General features: G+C 35.8%; 2 protein-coding genes and 1 pseudogene across 2 annotated transcripts; 1 reads left to right on the top strand and 2 right to left on the bottom strand.

The window, feature by feature from the left end:
- The first annotated feature begins 6,760 nt into the window (after positions 1–6,760).
- LOC104593624 (putative germin-like protein 2-1) lies at positions 6,761–8,545 on the top strand. The gene is made up of 2 exons (XM_010253569.3): positions 6,761–6,944; positions 7,834–8,545. Exons 1-2 carry the CDS (start codon positions 6,827–6,829, stop codon positions 8,382–8,384), a joined length of 669 nt encoding a protein of 222 aa, XP_010251871.2. The 5' UTR covers positions 6,761–6,826; the 3' UTR covers positions 8,385–8,545.
- An 872-nt stretch (positions 8,546–9,417) lies between these two features.
- On the bottom strand, positions 9,418–10,812 carry LOC104593724 (uncharacterized; annotated as a pseudogene).
- A 2,375-nt stretch (positions 10,813–13,187) lies between these two features.
- LOC104593626 (uncharacterized) lies at positions 13,188–17,586 on the bottom strand. The gene is made up of 9 exons (XM_010253571.3): positions 17,082–17,586; positions 16,719–16,887; positions 16,542–16,628; positions 16,320–16,447; positions 14,473–14,569; positions 14,296–14,373; positions 13,964–14,189; positions 13,620–13,843; positions 13,188–13,478 (listed from the first exon to the last, which is right to left on the bottom strand). Exons 1-9 carry the CDS (start codon positions 17,270–17,272, stop codon positions 13,455–13,457), a joined length of 1,224 nt encoding a protein of 407 aa, XP_010251873.1. The 5' UTR covers positions 17,273–17,586; the 3' UTR covers positions 13,188–13,454.
- Positions 17,587–21,763: the final 4,177 nt, after the last annotated feature.

The following is a 21,763-nucleotide window of genomic DNA, read 5'->3' as shown; positions in this document are numbered from 1 at the left end:
TATAGCTAAGATAGCTGAGGAGATATATGTCTTGCTCGCGCTGCCTGTTTCAATAAATGGTGAATGACCTAGTAGGTGATTGGCACTCAGCATCGTTTTCTGAGAAAGTGGTGCTTAATTTTTGTTTGGAAACGATGTTGTCACATATATAGACTGTTTTCTGGGAAAACAACATTAGTTTTGTTTGGCACTAGTATTGTTGAACCTTTTTCAGTATTGGTCTATATTATCCAACGTGAATTAAACATTTGCACACACAATTTCAAAATCACTTTGTCTCTCTCTCTCTCTCAGTCTGGTCTGCTATTGTCTCGTAAAAAGTTTTTTGGAGACTCTTCAAGCTTTGCTGGTTGAAAATTCTCGCCCAAAGCTCTGTTGTATCCTAAGAATGAATTTGCCTATAACCCAACAACAACCTCAATGAAACTGAGTGGGGACAAATAGCATTCTAAAGACAGTGTCTTCAGACATGTCTCAGAACTTTTCCTCCAAGTTTCAGTGACCCTATTTCCCAACAGATGCCATTTCATTGCATTGCTGGAAGCAACAGGCTATTTTTTGAGAAAACATTGTATTTGGCGTTTCTTCATACCATACTTTCCTGATTTCCAAGATGTGGTTAGGAGCAACAATTTTTTTTTTTTCAGAAAAATAATACCAAATAAGAGGTCGTTTTCTGAAACACCACTTTTTCTGATGTAGTGCCTCCGTGTTCCATTTTATGTAATTGATGCCAAACACCGCCCTAGAATTGATGTCTTACGTGGCATACAAATTCGATATGATACATTGCAGACTTCGAGAAAGAAATACATAAAGCGTTACTAACCAAAACCATTGGATCAATAAAAATGATTTCAAAGCTAGGGGTGCAACAACAAGTTACCAAATGTAAGACGTACTGCATATTATGCTATCCCCATCTGAAAGCAACCAATTAACAACGTCCTTTGGATTAATACAATATGATGTCAGATGTCAGTGTATAAGTTTTCTGTTATCCCCATCTAGAAGCAAGCAACCAACGTCCATTGGATCAAATACACTATTATGTCAGATCTGGGTGTACAGGTTATCACAAACATGGTTTTTTAACCGCATTTGACCCGCCGTTGATCTGGATGGTCAGACCGTTTGGCCCGGAAATTGTCTAGGCAACCGATTCTATTTTATCCCAAATTCGATTTTGATTAAAAATCATTAAAAAAAATCAATAATCCGTTGATTCGAATGGTCAAACTGTTAATCCGTTCAATAGTTTTTGGCGTTTTTTATTTTTAATTATTTATTTAATTTTTTTGTGTTAGAATGGGCCGTCTGTTCGAACCGAGCGATCAGATCGCCAACCCAAAAACCGGTGGCCAGAACGGTTCCATTTCCAAATCGTTTTTTAAAACGTTGATCACAAAGCGTAAGATAGACATCTTGGCTTCAATCCCCGTCTCAATGCCCAACACTGTTTTTGTATTTTATTTATTGAGAAAAAATAGAGAAAAAGATGATTAAATGTGCATAATCACAATGTAAAGAGATGTGATGATGCATATTCTATCACTACCCCAATGTCTTAGGTTGTGTTTGGCACCATTGCAGTTTCTTCCTAGAAAGTTTTGGGATTGATCATTAGAAATTGACGAGAGAAATGAGTAGTTATGTTACAAAAGAGAGTTACTTCAACTGAAAAAAAATATATGTAGGGACTGATCATTGCTCTTTAGAGTTGAAATACCAAATTTGATACTTCAAGTAACAACAATAATTTGTATTAATCAATCCAAAGCGTTTCTGATTATGTGACATAACAGTTCATATTTTAACACTAATTTTATTCATCAACCCCGAATGTTTCATGAAGAAATAACAATGGTACCAAACATAGTTTTAGTGAGTTGCTTGAAATGGGGATACTAAAGTGAATATGCCTAGTAAACAAGCAATTGCACCATACAAAATCACAGTTGAAATAGAGTAGACAGTGTGGCCATTGTGCTGCTATTTTTAGATGAAATACAGCACAAGAAACTAGCACGTTACCGAAAACCATCTTAGAATGGCATTTCCCTAAATGAGAGAATGACAATTCTCAACCCCCCCCCCCCCTCCTGGGAATGACCCTATTTCCCAATAGATGCCACATCATTGCATCGCTAGAAGCAACGGGCTGTTTTTTTAGAAAACATTGTATTTGGCGTTTCTTCATACCATACTTTCCCGATTTCCAAGATATGGTCAGAAGCAACATTTTTTTTTTCTGAAAAACAGTACCAAACAAGAGGCCGTTTTCTGAAGTACCACTTTTTCTGATGTAGTGCCTCCGTTGTGCCATTTTCTGGAATTGATGCCAAACACCACCCTAAAATTGGTGTCTTACGTGGCATACAAATTCGATATGATATATTGTAGACTTCGAGAAAAAAATACATAAAACGTTACTAACCATTGGATCAATAAAAATGATTTCAGATCTAGGGGTGCAACAACAAGTTACCAAATGTAAGACGTACTGCATATTATGCTATCCCCATCTGAAAGCAACCAATTAACAACGTCCTTTGGATTAATACAATATGATGTCAGATGTCAGTGTATAAGTTTTTTGTTATCCCCATCTGGAAGCAAGCAACCAACGTCCATTGGATCAAATACACTATTATGTCAGATCTGGGTGTACAGGTTATCACAAACATGGTTTTTTAACCGCATTTGACCCGCCGTTGATCTGGATGGTCAGACCGTTTGGCCCGGAAATTGTCTAGGCAACCGGTTCTATTTTATCCCAAATTCGATTTTGATTAAAAATCATTGAAAAGGTCAACAATCCATTGATTCGAATGGTCGAACTGTTAATCCGTTTAATAGTTTTTGGTGTTTTTTATTTTTAATTATTTATTTAATTTTTTTGTGTTAGAATGGGCCGTCTGTTCGAACCAAGTGATCAGATCGCCAACCCAAAAACCGATGGCCAGAACGGTTCCATTTCCAAATCGTTTTTTAAAATGTTGATCACAAAGCGTAAGATAGACATCTTGGCTTCAATCCCCGTCTCAATGCCCAACACTGTTTTTGTATTTTATTTATTGAGAAAAAAATAGAGAAAAAGATGATTAAATGTGCATAATCACAATGTAAAGAGATGTGGTGATGCATATTCTATCACTACCCCAATGTCTTAGGTTGTGTTTGGCACCATTGCAGTTTCTTCCTAGAAAGTTTTGGGATTGATCATTAGAAATTGACGAGAGAAATGAGTAGTTATGTTACAAAAGAGAGTTACTTCAACTGAAAAAAAATATATGTAGGGACTGATCATTGCTCTTTAGAGTTGAAATACCAAATTTGATACTTCAAGTAACAACAATAATTTGTATTAATCAATCCAAAGCGTTTCTGATTATGTGACATAACAGTTCATATTTTAACACTAATTTTATTCATCAACCCCGAATGTTTCATGAAGAAATAACAATGGTACCAAACATAGTTTTAGTGAGTTGCTTGAAATGGGGATACTAAAGTGAATATGCCTAGTAAACAAGCAATTGCACCATACAAAATCACAGTTGAAATAGAGTAGACAGTGTGGCCATTGTGCTGCTATTTTTAGATGAAATACAGCACAAGAAACTAGCACGTTACCGAAAACCATCTTAGAATGGCATTTCCCTAAATGAGAGAATGACAATTCTCAACCCCCCCCCCCCTCCTGGGAATGACCCTATTTCCCAATAGATGCCACATCATTGCATCGCTAGAAGCAACGGGCTGTTTTTTTAGAAAACATTGTATTTGGCGTTTCTTCATACCATACTTTCCCGATTTCCAAGATATGGTCAGAAGCAACATTTTTTTTTTCTGAAAAACAGTACCAAACAAGAGGCCGTTTTCTGAAGTACCACTTTTTCTGATGTAGTGCCTCCGTTGTGCCATTTTCTGGAATTGATGCCAAACACCACCCTAAAATTGGTGTCTTACGTGGCATACAAATTCGATATGATATATTGTAGACTTCGAGAAAAAAATACATAAAACGTTACTAACCATTGGATCAATAAAAATGATTTCAGATCTAGGGGTGCAACAACAAGTTACCAAATGTAAGACGTACTGCATATTATGCTATCCCCATCTGAAAGCAACCAATTAACAACGTCCTTTGGATTAATACAATATGATGTCAGATGTCAGTGTATAAGTTTTTTGTTATCCCCATCTGGAAGCAAGCAACCAACGTCCATTGGATCAAATACACTATTATGTCAGATCTGGGTGTACAGGTTATCACAAACATGGTTTTTTAACCGCATTTGACCCGCCGTTGATCTGGATGGTCAGACCGTTTGGCCCGGAAATTGTCTAGGCAACCGGTTCTATTTTATCCCAAATTCGATTTTGATTAAAAATCATTGAAAAGGTCAACAATCCATTGATTCGAATGGTCGAACTGTTAATCCGTTTAATAGTTTTTGGTGTTTTTTATTTTTAATTATTTATTTAATTTTTTTGTGTTAGAATGGGCCGTCTGTTCGAACCAAGTGATCAGATCGCCAACCCAAAAACCGATGGCCAGAACGGTTCCATTTCCAAATCGTTTTTTAAAATGTTGATCACAAAGCGTAAGATAGACATCTTGGCTTCAATCCCCGTCTCAATGCCCAACACTGTTTTTGTATTTTATTTATTGAGAAAAAAATAGAGAAAAAGATGATTAAATGTGCATAATCACAATGTAAAGAGATGTGGTGATGCATATTCTATCACTACCCCAATGTCTTAGGTTGTGTTTGGCACCATTGCAGTTTCTTCCTAGAAAGTTTTGGGATTGATCATTAGAAATTGACGAGAGAAATGAGTAGTTATGTTACAAAAGAGAGTTACTTCAACTGAAAAAAAATATATGTAGGGACTGATCATTGCTCTTTAGAGTTGAAATACCAAATTTGATACTTCAAGTAACAACAATAATTTGTATTAATCAATCCAAAGCGTTTCTGATTATGTGACATAACAGTTCATATTTTAACACTAATTTTATTCATCAACCCCGAATGTTTCATGAAGAAATAACAATGGTACCAAACATAGTTTTAGTGAGTTGCTTGAAATGGGGATACTAAAGTGAATATGCCTAGTAAACAAGCAATTGCACCATACAAAATCACAGTTGAAATAGAGTAGACAGTGTGGCCATTGTGCTGCTATTTTTAGATGAAATACAGCACAAGAAACTAGCACGTTACCGAAAACCATCTTAGAATGGCATTTCCCTAAATGAGAGAATGACAATTCTCAACCCCCCCTCCTGGGAATGAGAATTAATCTATTCCAACCAATTTTGATTTTGATTCTTATAACAGTTTGAAAAAAAAAAAAAAAGGAATAGACCATTCATTCTGATTCCGATTCTGTGGAAATATTTCAATTCAAATTAATTCCAACTGTGACCCAAACTGACCTTTCTAGATAAAATGAAATTTGATATATATATATATATATAATACCAATACTTAACCCAACCAGTCATTTCCAAAGGGAAAGAGTGGAATGGAATACACGATGCTGTAACACAAAACTTCAACCTGATGATAATTCCTTTTTAAGCAATTGAGCCTTTGAAGAGGCGGTGTCATTTTGGAATTGGTTCTACTTACTGCTATTAATCATTAATTGATTCAAGGGCAATGGATCTTTTCTACTGTTTCTGATTATTTATCAAATATCCATGTTAGGGCAATCCTATTAATTATTATCCATACATCAACACAAATATATTAATTCTTGTCCTTATTACAACAAAGTTAAGATTGACCTGTTCATCCTTCACATATTCTAACTCATGCAACCGACAATGGGAAGTATACGAGAAGTAACATCCCCACCTAAACAGATTAATTATAGATGAAAGTCTTTGTTCAAGAAAGATGTGTGCCATATTTTTGGAAAGCAATCTGACAGGTGTTAACATGACTGCTTCTAACTGTCATTTATTTTTAACTTAACCACTCTTAAACATGACCTTAGTTAGTCACAATTCAGCTGATAACTCTTTTTCTCAACAGCTGATATCATTTGGAAAAGGTCAAAAATCATGAATTCTGATATCAGCTTTTTCAAAAAGCTGATGTTGTTTATTAAAAAACAAGGACCTTGTAGGCCACGTTTTAAATTGATTGATAAAGTCGTCAGAATTTTCTTCTATTTTTCTAAGCAACACAGTAAAAGAAAAATAAGAAACTAGAGTTTCTGACCATTTCTCAAATACCCCTTTTTAAAATTTCAAGGTTATCCTATTAAGGTAATTGATAGTGCTACAGTTGAACTCTTATTTTAATCGATCTGACGAGCAGAGCAGAGCAGAGTCCAGTCAAGTAATCCCCACCTTATTAACAGATGACACACAAATCATGCTTGAATTCCCTCCCAAGTTTGGGGAAACTATTGGAATATATTAGAGGATATAGTTGATGAACTTGGAAATATCTACTACATGTATCAAAATCTTTGTTCAATACAACCATGTGCCATGTTTTTGAGAAGTAATTAAATATATCGGTAGGTATGAGATGACTGTTTCTTTCTGTCATTATTTCTTTGACATTAAGAACAAGATTTCAAAGAAATGAGAGCAGTTGTGGACTTTGTAATTAATTCCAATAAACAATTAATCCAATCCTGGATTACACGCGGAGACCAGATCAGAAGATACAACACCATTTCATTGGCTTCACTCTATAAATAGCACAGCTCTCATCCCAACCTTCTCAACCCATCAACCAAGCAATTTGTTCATTTGTTCTGTCAAGACTTCAATATTGCTAGCTAGTGAAAAATGAGTGCTAGGATGATTGCAGTTCTTGTCCTCTTGGCCATTTGCTCTCAAGCTTTAGCCTCTGACCCAAGTCCTCTGCAAGACTTCTGTGTTGCCATTAAAGACACTGAGACTCCTGGTACTACATCTGCTCTCCCATTCTTTCTCTTTGTTTTTCTTCTGTCACTTGCACAGAATGCAGCCCTATACTTCCACGTATTCAACCAACTAACATCATATTACTTTTAAAGGCATTCGTTTGTTTTTCGGATTTTGAAAGAGTTAATTACTTTTTAAGGTCTTTGTTTGTTTATGGTTTCTATTGACTATTTTACCCTTATTCTTATTTTAGAAATATGTGGGATTTATGGCAAAATTAATTTTCCTGCGTATCACAGTGAAACCCTTTTCGGACTTGGGTAAGTTGATGAACTTCCCAATAGATGGTAAATGAAAACAAATTAAAATAGTCAAAAAGACCCCTATAAGATATTTTTACCGAGGTAAATTAAACAAAAAAAGAACTTGGGGTAAATGCACTTAGCTAGGTAAAATGGGTCCGGATGTAGTAGGCACGTTAGGTAAGCAAAATGAGTGAGCACGTAATAGATGTGTGACATGTCCTAGATAATGCGTCTTTAATCCAAACGTTTTTGTTTAGACAGAAATTATCCCTTATTTTATTATCTTTGTCAAAATAATTAAAATAAAAACAATGAAAAAGGAATACCTAAACGTGTTGGGAGTTCGGACTCATTTACGTTTTTTCTTTTTCATTGTTTTTATTTTTAATTATTTTGACCAAGATAATAAAATAATAGGCAATTTCTGTCTAACAAAATAAAAACGTTTGGACTAAAGACGCATTAATTAGGACATATGTCGCACAGCTAGTACTTACCTAACATGCCTACTACATCCGGACCCAGGTAGGGTAAAAAAGTTTTCCAAAAACAAAAAAGAACCTAAATGTTTTTCATTTCTTTATTCACAACTGTTGTTGACAATATTCTTATTTTTCTGAACAGTGTTCGTGAATGGAAAGTTTTGCAAGAATCCAAACTACACAACAGCGGATGATTTCTTCTTTTCCGGCCTTGACAAGCCCGGAGACACGTCCAACCCTGTTGGCTCCAAAGTCACTCCAGTCAATGTGATGCAATTGCCTGGTCTCAATACTCTTGGCATTTCCTTAGTTCGCATAGACTATGCTCCCTACGGCCTGAATCCACCCCACACCCACCCTCGCGCCACCGAGGTTCTGGTTGTGTTGGAGGGCACACTCTACGTGGGTTTCGTCACCTCCAACCCCGAAAATCGCCTCTTCACCAAGGTCCTGAACAAGGGAGATGTGTTTGTGTTCCCTGAAGGTCTCATTCACTTCCAATTCAACGTGGGGCACACCAATGCCGTCGCCTTTGCCGGTTTGAGCAGTCAGAACCCTGGTACAATCACCATTGCTAATGCTGTGTTTGGATCCAAGCCACCCATCAAAGATGATGTTCTTGCAAAGGCATTCCAGGTCGACAAGAAGGTGATCGATTATCTTCAAGCTCAGTTCTGGATGGACAACAACTAAAACTAAAAACAACCACCACTCCCAATAAGAATACTTTTTATTCCTTCACCAATAATGGGGTTTGTTCCAAGTTCATGAAGATTATCATAATGTGATTAGTGTTTGTATCTGTTCTAAATATATGTGATGCTTAATTATAACAATTTAAACAATTATGTATACGGGTTCTGTTTGTTTCCCACTAGAAAATAAAGAAACATGGGTCGATTTATATTGGTTCAGTTTGTTTAATTACAGTTCGAATTTCATTTGAAGTGATGTAAATGCATGCAAATAGGTTGATTGTAAATTCTGGCTTTTTTTATGCTTCCGATTTAATTTTGTCTTTTTGTTTGTGAGAAATAAAATGATGTGTTTTCCACTTTACATAAACTAGAAAAAGAGGTAAGAGTAGTGTTGTTTGTTTGGGACTGAGGTAGAAAACAAGAGGATTTGATCCTCTCTTTGTATATATGAGAGAGAATTGAATTGAGCAAGTGGAAGGTGGTATAAATTTAGCATCAATTTTTGGCATAAAATACACTTCCACCTATCATTAAAAATATGTAAAATTAAACCAGATGCAAAATTTGTATAATTTTATAGATTTGGGCTGAAAACAAACAGAGCCTTAGGTTTTGTTGACAGGGTATACAGATCAATCTAATGGCAATAAATAATGCTAATAACCCTCTTTACCAAGAGATGTATGGAATATACGTGACCGTGCTAAAAACAATGTATTCAAAGCTAGACCGGTGGTAACCAGACTCATTTTGCTTCAGTGATTGAGATTTGAGAATGATGGATGTTTGCTGCACTGTTGTAAGACTCGGCCCGGACCGAACAGTTGAATCGTTAAACGGGGGAACCAGTGACCTTTTTGGGCCCCAGTTAAATGACTTGGAAAAAGTTCTAAGCCTTTCGGCTCAGGTTCAGGCTCTAAACATTAGGCCCAATTATTATTTTTTGGGCTGGGCTTGGGTTTCCCTAAATAAGCCTAAGCTCAGCCCAATAATATTATATAATAATAAACAAACAAAACCTGGCCAGGCCCATAAACAGGTCTATTCGGTACTCATAATATCATTTACGCCTTTATCAGAAATAGTCACCAAACATACATAATTCATACATGGCTACCGAAATTCAGTACTATTACACCCAAATCTCATGAAAGCAAAAGCTGTGCAAATACTTCAAAAAAGAATGACATCCAGTCATACATCGGAAATATTTTCCACATTTGTATATTCGTCAAGTAGGGCTGAATCCCATGCTCTCGGAGTATTCATAAATCTTTCTCAATTAATAACAACAAGCAATGCATCAGATCTGAGAATACTATATACAGCCATATCAACGACCTTTCCATTCATAATATAACACTTCCTCAAGACCCCCTCTCTAATGAACCCAACCTTCTCAACGCCACCCTTGAGATATCAAATTCTCAACGTCGATCAGAGCTTCAAGCCTTTCCAAACACGGTAACTGTGCAAATTCGCAATTCCATGCCCCCAATACATCCGGGCTAGGGCATAACCAACTTCAGCTCTGCAATTGCATCCGTCTTCAGCCAGATTGACAATGATGTGGGCGATGGGTCGACCGTCGAAACAGATTGCTCCATACCAAGTGGAGCAACAGATGTTACGGTTGAGATAGGCCAGAGCATGTTCCCTACAGATAAGCTTGTTCTATCCGCCAACCGTTCTTACTCGATCATCGCACGCCCATACCATGTAGTCATCGATGTCAGCAGAACTGATTGATCGGAGCCGGAGGGAGATGTTGGGATCAGTCGTCGTAGAGACCTAAAGAGTGGGTAATTGGTGTATGAGGATGTGAACAACTCAGACTAAAAAAAGGGAGGGGGAGGGGGGTGGAGGGTAAATTGTATATTAGGTTGTGTTTGGTTGCAGTATAATTTTATTTGTACTCATGGTTTTCAAAACCGGATCAGACTGGAAAAACCGGGAACTTGTCAGGTGACCGCTTCTGTTTTTCCCCAAAACCTGATTTTGACAAAAAATCGTTGATTTGGCCAGTAAACTGCTGACCTGGGCAGTTGAACCGTTCAACGGTTTTGACCATTTTTTGTCAGAACGGGCCGATCGTTTGGTTCAGTCAAACCGTTCAACCCAGGAACGGACCCCTGACCAGTTCATTGTCCGGGTCAGTTTTAAAAACCTTGTTTGTACTTAGCATAAATGCATGTGCAAATGAAAAAAATGCAAATTTTTCGTTTAATTTTATTTTATTTGGCTTCATGTCTTAATTTACTTCATCTGTACTGCAATAAATTTGAAACAAAAATAAGTCAAAATTTACACTCAAACCGTTTATACTGCCACAATTTTGCATTAGTGCAAATTTATTTGCATTACAACCAAACACAGCCTTACTACCAGTTTGGTATCTGAAGTTCAAAACATGTTAATCCCATAACCTAAACTTTTAAAACATCTCAGTTTAGTAGCTTTGGTTCAAAGTCATGTGAAATGATGCAAATGCTCTTTCAGTGTCATCTAATTTTCTTTATCAACTATCCAAATGTCCTTCGGGTTGTTTATCATGACTTTAGTTCAATCTTGATTCTTGATGAAGTGTCTTATTTTGAAAGATAATTTTGATATTTTCAAAAGTTTTAAGTCATACATGTTATCATATGATATAGATAACTGACAGGCCGTTAATGATAGGAATAAACTAGGACGTTTTGGAAGTTCAGATACTGGATTGGCACGTTTTGAAATTTGAATATCAAAGTGAGACTAGGCCCAAAATACAAAATACTAATATGTAATTTATCAGAAAAAAAGTCACTTTCGGTTATACAATTTTGGGTTACACTGAACAAACCCTTTCTCTCTTTCGTTTTTGATCCTCTCAGAACCAAGATGCAACATTGTCCCATTAGGGCTGCGAACGGATTGTATTGGGATTGAATCCACCTATGTCCACACATATGATCCAATTATAGAACATTTGGATATGAATCTGATCTGAAATCCGATATATTAGACTCAATCAGATTGCAATTAGGGCTGTTATTCAATTGGTCTGGGTTGGTCCCAAGTAGACTCGGAATTGAATCGGACCTATAGGGCTTGTAATTTTAGACCTAGAAACAAATCAATCAGTTCTCAGGACAATTGGGTCTGACCCAATGGATCCAATTATAATATTTCTACTAAAAAATTATATATATATAATATTAATTTATTTATATTATACATTTAATATTATATATATTATATCTCAGATTGAGTCTCAATCAGATCGAGACTAAGAATTGATACCGGACCAGTAAGAAATGGGACAATGTATCAAGAACCAGAATCGACTCAACCAGTTCTGGTCCATCAGATCCAACCCTACTCATTGAGAACCCTAATTCCAATTTAATCCATATTTAACTTATTATTAAAATAAAAAAAAAGTTTAAAGTCTTTAAAACAATTATTTTTAGTTAAACATGTATAAAAAATAGGATAAAATACTTGATCCTTCACTTTTGACCTCCCCTCTGCTTTCAAAATGGACTAAGACCTCCCCTCTCAGATGTATCAGTTGTAATGTCCAACGGATGAGTGAAAAAGACAATTATGTCCTTTCAGACTAAACATTGAGTTATTTGGTTTTTAATCAAATTATTTGTAGAAAAAAATCAAAAGTCATCCTCCAATCGGAGGTTGGATAATCTCTTGCCGTTATAAGGTATGAATTTCTTCCAAGCGCCTCTACAGTGAGTGTTTCGGGTCAGACCATGGTTCAGGGGGTAGGCAAGTCTTAAACCAACCCCTCTGGAACAGATTGGAAAAAAAAAACTAAAAAAATGGAAAAAACGAGCCTCCATATAGGCCGGTATTTTGAACTTTGGTTCTTGATTTCAACAAAAACAATTCACGTTGATTCTAGTGGGAATATACTAGGGTTTTCTAATTCACAGAAGCAGAAATTTCTTCCTCTTATCATCAACCATCTAATTCATTCACTGATTAATGGAAGTTAATATTCTAGTGTTTGGTAGCTTAAAGGTATTGGGTCTTTGGAAACAACTTCCAAATACTCTTCTTCAAGCCACCAAAAAATTTATCAACAACCATCTAATTCATTCACCGATTATCTGTACAAGCCCTTCCGTTCTACAAAGAATACCTTTCTAATAGTCAATCTTAAGCTTATATCTAAAATGGATTTTTCTAGACTCAGTAACAACAGGAATAATTGCAATACAAACCCAGACATAGTTTGATTAACCCCATATCCAATCAGCATGCAAACCTCTGTCAATTGTAACTTTGATCAGTACAATCTATTTATAAAGCCTTTAACAATAGCTTCTATAAATACATCCAAGGGATGTAAGGTTCTAGCATTCTAATTCGAGGATATAAATATTCAAAATAGGACTCCCTTATCAATTCTTTCTCGAGTTGATTATTCATTATTTCCCAACTTAAGGTTATGTCACACCCATTATCCATTTGTTACTGTTATTATACTCACTTCTTTGTATTTGAGCTTTTGATATTTGAAATACAAGTCTTCAGGTAACAACCTAGCTTGATCAGCTGAGAGAAAGTGAACTGTTCTAAAAGTTTGAACCCAAATATATTCAGATTATCAGCACAGGAAGTTCATGACTTTGCAGTTTGCATCACATGAAGGCAGCAAGAAGCAAAGAATAAGCTAATTGAGATTACATCCAGTGTCCATTCCTGTAGAAATCACATAGCCAGAGAGCAATATCCTTAGTTCCTATGTAACCAAAAATATTAGGGGTTAATTAACCTAACTTCATTTGCTTCCTCATGCTTAATATGCAAAAGTTCAGATATAGATTGGCTAATCAGTATGCATGAAGTGTAACAGTTGCTGCAACAAGGAAGAGAGTTCACTTGGAACATTTACAATACATTTACAATACACCACTCAAGTATGGCCAGGGAACTAACATTCTATTAAAAAGAACTAATGAAAAAGAACAAAACAAACGAAAGAAAAGGTCAATACACTACAATTAGCAAGAATCTGCACGACTCAGTGTTCCCTTGACTTGAAGCCTAGCATAAGTTGCCTGAGTTACTTGGGTTCAAGAACAACATGCTGCAAAACAAACAATTTTTAACTGTTTATACTGTACTAGAAAGATAAATATATACTTGTTTAATAGTGGATTTATAAATAAAGGGTCTCTTTAATCGCTATGCAGATCAAACCCCTGTATCTAAAACCAAAGATGGGTACCTTAATCTGGGTCCTGTTATATGTATAGGTGATGTGAACATCTCCGTCACCGGCCTGTATGACAGCAGGATAAGAGAATTCCATTTCTGAATTTTCCTCCAATGTTAGCATGTCATGCCAGGTGTCACCATCATCGCTGGAAAGGGCAACTTTGAGCACACCTCTTGAGATTGTGTTATAGGCAAGTAATAAACGACCATCATTCAATTTAACCCCATCAATCCCTAGACAACAAACCACATAGCATAAGCCAGTGAAACAGACCGACTCTCAAGAGAAAGCAGGAAAAATAAACAAGAAAAGGAGCAAGTATAACACAAAAGAGAAAGGTCTGAACAATCAACCTGAGTTTGGATTAGGGAGTTCCGTAGGCTTTGCATATCCCCAATTCAGGCCCCCATCATAGGATTCTGACATACAGATTTTGCCTATTCCTTCAAAGGATCTCAATAGAACACGTAATGTCCCATTTTTAGTAAAATAAGGAACCGGTTGAATAACACTGAGAGGTTCACCTTCAACAAATACTGGACCATACTTCCTCCATGACTGTCCTGAATCTGCTGTGACCTACATTATTTGAGTCATAAAACATAGAGAAATCAAATCTTGCAACACACAGAACAACTCTGTCTTATCATTATTAGGTTATCACTTAACTTAGTACATATATTACCTCTATCCATGCACCCCAAGAGTTCCAACTCTCCACAGAGGATCCACAGAGAAGACGTCCATCTTTAAGCAAGATGGGCTGAAAAGGAGAAACATAGAATGCATGAACATCTTAGAACTAGATAAATTCCAGTGGTTATTATGTGAATAAGAAGAATATAATGAACTTATTTTCTGCCTTATTCTTTGTTGGTCCTAATATTCCAGCTGGAAGTTGTTCTCTGTCTGACCAAGTGATACCGCCATCAAGAGATCGCTTCATGCATCCACTCCATCTGAAATTCAATTCTCCACAAGCATGATGGATGAAGAAGCAGGTGAGAATATTCGAAAATAGAATGTAACCACGGCAAGCTTCATCTAGTATTGCATTTCCCAAACACACACACACAAGTCAGGACCTCTTCGTCATAATTATGTCGGGACGAGTAGAGGAATTCCCAGACCTGACATTTGTTATCACAAACTGAAAGAGTGGTGAAGACAACTGGCACAATAAGATTACTAAAGAAAGCACAAAGAATGGTAGTCAACCAGCAAATGTTATTGTTATGAAGACAACCAGAAAACTGGATTTAACAATATAAATAGCATGTTAGGGCCACAAAACAACTGGATTAAGGTGAAGTTTATAATTCAGATAAAAACAGGCAAATATAGGAAGAGGAAGGTAACTCACAGCAGTGTTTTATTTGGGGATCTAAGCCTCATAATGAATCCAGATCGTCATGGATGGATTAGGGTACCAGAAGTATCCATTAATTTGTTGGAAGAAACTTCCATCAATCTTTGTTCTTGAGCAAAAGCTCCAATTTTTCTATGGAAACTAGATGTGCAATTAACTTGTCAAGTAAAAGGGAATTACTATACCAATTTGTATGGGTTATTCTTCTGATGTGAAATAGCATAACTGTCCCATTTTAGTAACTATACTAGTGAAGAGGTACACCAAGTGAAACCTAAAGTTGCGCACTCAATATTAAACCACGACTAATCAAGGTAGTGAAGGAAAGAATGTCACTGTTTAAACTGATTTACAAGTATGTAGGCACAAGGGAAAACGCTAGTTCAACTACAAAATTAGTTGGTTCGGCCTAAAACAAAAAAACAAAAATCATGTGCAAGGAGATGAAAATGCCAAATAAATTGCAAGATACACTAAGGTACCAATGGAATTAAGGAGACTAGTGTTTATAGACCTGAAAGGGTTTAGAGAGGAAGAAGAGGAAAACTGGAGTTATAACAAGTAGAAACTTCAATAACCTTTATGGATGTAAAGATTCTTTTTTGTTCAAGGTGGTAACAGAAAGAAAGTCCAAGGAAGATGAAAGGTAACCCACCCTCTAAATGGAGAAATCCCCATAAAATATTATTTAAATTTTTGAGGTTTGCCAAGTTCTAGTGATACTTTGTAATGATGGGCATCAAAGTTCCACGATTTTTCCTTAGTTTTACTCAGAAGCAGCATATTCCAACTAATGCACAATTAAGCAAATAGATAAAACCATTACAGAAGTGCCAAACTGACTTGTACCTTTAAAGTTTTCATCCTTAACCACATGCTTAAAAGAGGTTCTCCATCATTTGCTAAAGTTACACTTTCATCTGCTATTTTTCCTTGAGTTAATTAGAAGATATAAACTCATGAAGAAGCAAAACTCAAACTAATTCAAACATCACAAAAGTTCCCTACTAGCATATCCCTTTAAAGTTTTCATCCTTGATCACATGCTTAAATTTGCTTTAGCTTATGTAGATTAAAAGGGCATGGACATCTTCTGTTCCAACTGTTAGATCAGTTTTATAGAACAATATCCAAATGCCATCCTAAAACTTTTACTGTTTATGTGATAACTTAAAAGAGACTTTGAAACCATTTTCTAAAACAAAACTGCCAATTGAGCAAATATTACTACCCTTACAAAACAATAAAGCAATACTAGGAAAATTTGGTAAAGAGAATGAAAACAGAAATTCTAAGAAGAATGACAAATCAGAGAATACAGTGAAGGGTTGACAACTCACTTTTGGACCTCTTGACCAATTTTATAGAACAAAAGCAATTCCTGAGATGGAAGCTTAAACAGTACAGGATTCCACATTGGAACATCAGGCTCTTCATCAACCACCATAGGAGGGTACCAACAGCCATCCTATACAAGTAAGACGTATCCATATCTTATGTGCCCATATCACTATCAACCAGCATCTCAAAAAGTGAAACAGATTAAAAGGGAAAATCCTAACCTTGTAAGTCTGCAGCCAAATTTTCACATCAGGTGCTCCCTCTTTAGATCCACCAAAGTAAGCAACCAAAAAGTGATCTCTTTCGACCTGCACAAATAAGGCATCAACACTAGAAACAACTCGATTGCAAAACAGAAGCCTAAGAAAGAAGATAAGAAAAGAGAATCTCTCCACTACCTCAACAATTGTAGAAGCATGGCAGGCATTAAAAGGAACTGAATTTGCAGGGAAGGTAAACTCCTCTATCACTGGCTGACCAATTCCATGACCCATCACCACACTATGCTGTAATTCCGATCCCTTTATATTATTAGTGTTCGAGCTTGCAAATCCTCCACCTACCTTCCTGCTTAGGTTAATCATTCACTTTTTGTAAGTATAACTAGAAAGATCCATTGTGTACAACTCTGTTTCTGTGCTGTATGTGTGTATGGAGAGAGAGAGAGAGAGAGAGAGAGAGAGATGAGATAATTTCTGAATTTCTGATATTTGTACTTTCCTCTGTAACTTAGAAATGCCGTTTTTTCTTTTTGTACTTACAGTGAATTTAATGCAGAAAAAATGAGAACTTTGAAGTAGGAGCTGGAGCTGGAACTGGAACCTCCAATTCTGCCGATTCGGTTGCCATTGAATCTGGAACTAATCAATGTTCTTTGGGCATCAAAAAAGCCGAGCAAGGATAGGAAGAGAAACACCACCACCACCACCATAACGGCCACTGATTTCCACATTCCGACCTGAACCCTTTTCCGGGGTCGGAAACCAGAAGCCTTTCACCGCATTTCCTGCTACATAACTTCACTCCTTGGTCCTTTCCCAATTGAGAGAGAGAGAGAGAGAGAGAGAGAGAGTATTATACTATTATTTACTCTATAAACACTATTATTTACTCTATAAACGCATAACACAGAAACAAAATAATTGCATATTGCTGCCAGCTTTCTTCATCAATTAATTATTTCAAACAACAGCTCTCACTGTCACTGGTTCGATGTGGTCTGGATATAACTTGGGAGGTACAAGATAAGCCGTCCATATTAGATTTGAGGATGAGTTTGTTTGTAAAGCCTTATTATAGCCAAAAATCTTTCACGTGGTAGAATTATTTGGGCCCAAAAAAGTTTCAATTTTCTTTCTCCCTCAGTGCGGGGTGTTCATTATACCGTCTACACCGTCAAATCAGACTGAATCATATGGGCTTGGTGTAATTTGGCTTTAAAATGGTTTGATTTAAGAACTTCTCACAATATATAACTTTTAGGATTTGATTTTTCAAATTTTAGAAATCAGATAAATTGTAGATGATATTAAACTGAATTATTAATAATATATATAATACAAATAGTATATAAGTGTGTCTATATATATTTATTTAATATTTCATATACTATATTGAATCACTTACCTTTGCCCCATGGAACTGTATTTCAATTTTCCTTGACATAGTTCATACTTTTTCTAACAATATTAATAATTCTAATAACCCAGTTTACGTGCAAATCGAGCCACCAATTGGCTGTTTATGTTTTAGAAAATGTGAATGTAATTTACATAATAGTAGTAGGTGGCACTTTTTAGCATTTAAAATTGATATTTGAATTATATTTATAATTTATATAGGTATCCATATTATTTGGGCTTTCTAATTAGATCAAGTCCAAATGCCAATAGGATGGCCCAAACCGTATTAGAAAACAAATTAAACTGTAATAAAACAGTTTAGTCTAGCTTGGTGTGTATATTAAAATGGTTTGATTTGGTCTGAAAATTCTGAAAATTTATCAAGCTATAATTTATTGAAAAAAAATCTTCTTCAAATTGAACCAAATTGGGCTGTGAACACCCTAATCCCTAGTACCATTGGAAGATACACGATCTGCTCCCAACAATAAACCGTTCAAACAAGTTGCAACATCTTTTGTGCCCACACTTACATGGGCCTGTAAATGGATCGGATTAGAATTGAATCAAATTAGGTTCAAATTTGATTTAAACATTATACACATGTATATCATTCAAATAAAATTCGAGTTTAAACGATATATCAAAACTTGAACCCAAATTTGAATTTGATTAATATATCAAATATATGATATGATTCGATTTTGACCCATTAGCAAGGTGCCAACTAATTGGTTGATAAGATCTCCTGCTGGTTATAGCCAAGACCTGAGATCAAATCCTGCATGCACTTGAATTGGGGGGTTTATGGGTTTGGGGAATGGGCTACTCCCGGTTGTGAAGCCCCTTGGAGCCAAAAAAAAAAAAAGAATCAGAGGTTCTATCTATCTTGTAGGGAAAATCTCCTCCCCAGTGAAGTTTGGAATTCTTATTAAGGGGGCGTTTGACAATATTATTGATTTAGTTTTTGAAAACAAACACAATTTCAAATACCCTTGAGAAAACAATAGTTTACTTGGATCAAAATTTATTATCCAGCATTAATTATAGGCCTCTAATGTCCTATTTGAAAAGACTTATGACTTAGAATTAGAGTCACATACTACCAACACCTCTCCTTGCTACCAACACCTCTCCTAGCTAGGGTGTAGGGTCTGCCAATGGTCATTAGTAAGGAGGCATTCTCCAAGATGAACTGTTTTTTTAATTGTTAGTTCCAAAAGCAAAACTGAAATCAGAACCACATTTTTGAATTCTGGCTTCAAAAAACATACTAGAGAATGGCCACCCCATACTAAGGCCTGTATTTTGATAATTTTTGTTTTTTTTTTATAAGTGATGACAATTTTTGTTTTAGACCTTTATTTATGTTGTAAGCTTAAATTTTTTATTTGATATTTTTTGTAGTATAGATTTGTTATATAATTTAAAAGACTAAAACAGATTTTATTTCTAAACAATAGCTCAAGAGATCATACATCATTTGAATGAGATTTTTTTTTCCATTTTAAGTGGGGATAACCACCATTAACCTTTTATAGTGGAGATTACTACCATTTGGTGTTTATATTTTTTTTTATAGTGGTTAGACACATGTTTTAAAAAGAATGCTTATATTTAAGAGTGGAAATAACCATCCTTTTGTATCCAATGATTTGACATTATGGCTCAGTTTGGAAGGAATAAAAATGTAAATATGTAAAGTGCAAAATCTTATATTTTGTATTATTTTATACGCGTATATATTTGCATTTATACTCTTTCCAAACTGAGACTATGTTTCATAAAAGCATATAATATGAGATTTTGATCAAACGGACTTTAAATCACCTTTAGTATTTCTATATTTTTCTGCTTTTTTAGTTTTACTTTAGGCTCAAATCCATTTAAATGTGGGTTGGTATAATCCACAAAGCTCTAAACCAAAACTTAAGCGCTTTTAGAATAAATTGGTGCGTATGTATGACCCCATACAGGGAATTGAGAATCAATCAGCTTCCAGCATCATCTATAGTCACATCTCAAACTTTGATTGCTGTCTCAAAAGTATGACCCTATCAACGACAACATACCGTTAGACGTGGCTATAGATCGCATTGGAAGCTGTATTGGTAGCAAATCTTTTTTTTGGTATTCGGTGTCATACTAGAGAAAATGGTCATCCTGTACTAAACTTTTTTTAACTAATATATCTTATTTATTATCTATCAAATTTATCATTTCAAACTTAACATATGATAAGAATTATACAAAAATTAAAAAATGGTATATTTAATAAAATAATTGGTTCTAGGTCTGAATCAATTCAGAACGGGCAAAGGCAAGAACCAGAACCGACCCAAGTATGAATATGGACAAAACCATGGAACTAGAACCATTTATAATTGATTTGGTTGGTTCAGGTCCGTCGGGTAGGCCCGACCCATTGACAACCCTAAATAGAAGCATTAAGGAGTGAATTGAAATTGTGAGAGCCAAAGAACCGCCCCGATTAGGATAGACAATTGACCAATCTTGGCCTATTCCCATATGGCTTCCAGCTAAAAGAAACAATCTCTAATAACCTTAACAACCGAACCGTTATAATCCATTGTCTATTTAGGTTCATCAGGTAGACCAGGCCCATTGACAGCCCTAAATAGAAGCATAGGCCCTGAACTAAAATTGTGAGTCAAATAACTAATCCGATTAGGATAGACAAATGACCAATGGCCGGTTGTTGCTATCTTGGCTTATTCCCATACGTCCTCAGCTAAAAGGAAACAATCTTCAATAGCCTTAACAAGTTGGCGCAATTGAACTGCAATCCTGGAGGGAACACATTATTCTGAATTCATCCAATGATTCATTCTAACCAATTCTATCTGTTTATAAAAGGCAACGAACTAATGCAGATTTACGTGTCTCTAAGATGGTACTTGATTCTATTGCCGTTATCATATTATCAGCTCCAATGGACTTGAAATTTTGTTTGGTTAAGTTGTTTATATAAAAAATAGGGATTTTTAGACTGCACTCTACCTCAGAATTCTGATTTGAATTGGAGACTTACAATAATTTAAAATTTAAAACAAATCTACATATAATACTGTTTTCAAAATTGGACCGGACTGGACGGTCAGATCGGGAAAACCGAGAACCGGTCACTTGACCGGTTCTGTTTTCCTCCAAAACCACTTTTTCCTTCAAAACTGTTGATTCTGGTCAGCAAACCGTTGAACCGACCGATTAACCGTTCGAATGGTTTTGATCATTTTCTAATTTTTTTATTTTTTTATTTTTCTGGTCAGAAGTTCGAACCAAAAACCGGACCCCTGGCCGGTTCAGTCACTGGTTCGTTTTTAAAAACCATGACATATAACATCCACACCCGCTCATAAATTGGCATCAATTCCGACCTTGCAATCTGACACCTACCCCAATTGTACAATAAAACTAAGATTTCTAAAGGTATACTGAACAGTAAAAACCCCAAAAAATATAGGCGCCTAATGGTGCCTGTCATAAAGTTACAAAAAAATGTCTCTGACCTGACGCTGTTGTTTAAACTTGAAAAATGTCTAATTCATAGTATTTAGCGTATCGATGAGTTTAACACAAGATAAAGAACGATACGTGATACATGATGAAGACCCAGACGACCATCTTTTCTGCAGAACCCATGTGATTGGAGAGATTCATCTTCTCTAGCAAACCTAAGGGTCCGTTTGGTTTACAGTTGGAGTTGGAATCAGAATCAAATCAAAATTTTTTGAAATCGGAATCGGAATGATCCATTCCCATACTCTGTTTGGTTCAGACAGGAATGGGAATGGAAATGG

The sequence above is a fragment of the Nelumbo nucifera genome, chromosome 7, assembly GCF_055504915.1.
Source record: "Nelumbo nucifera cultivar China Antique chromosome 7, China Antique-T2T, whole genome shotgun sequence".
NCBI lineage: Eukaryota > Viridiplantae > Streptophyta > Magnoliopsida > Proteales > Nelumbonaceae > Nelumbo > Nelumbo nucifera.
The sequence above is the reverse complement of the archived record's forward strand: the minus strand, read 5'-3'. Positions and strand labels throughout refer to the sequence as shown.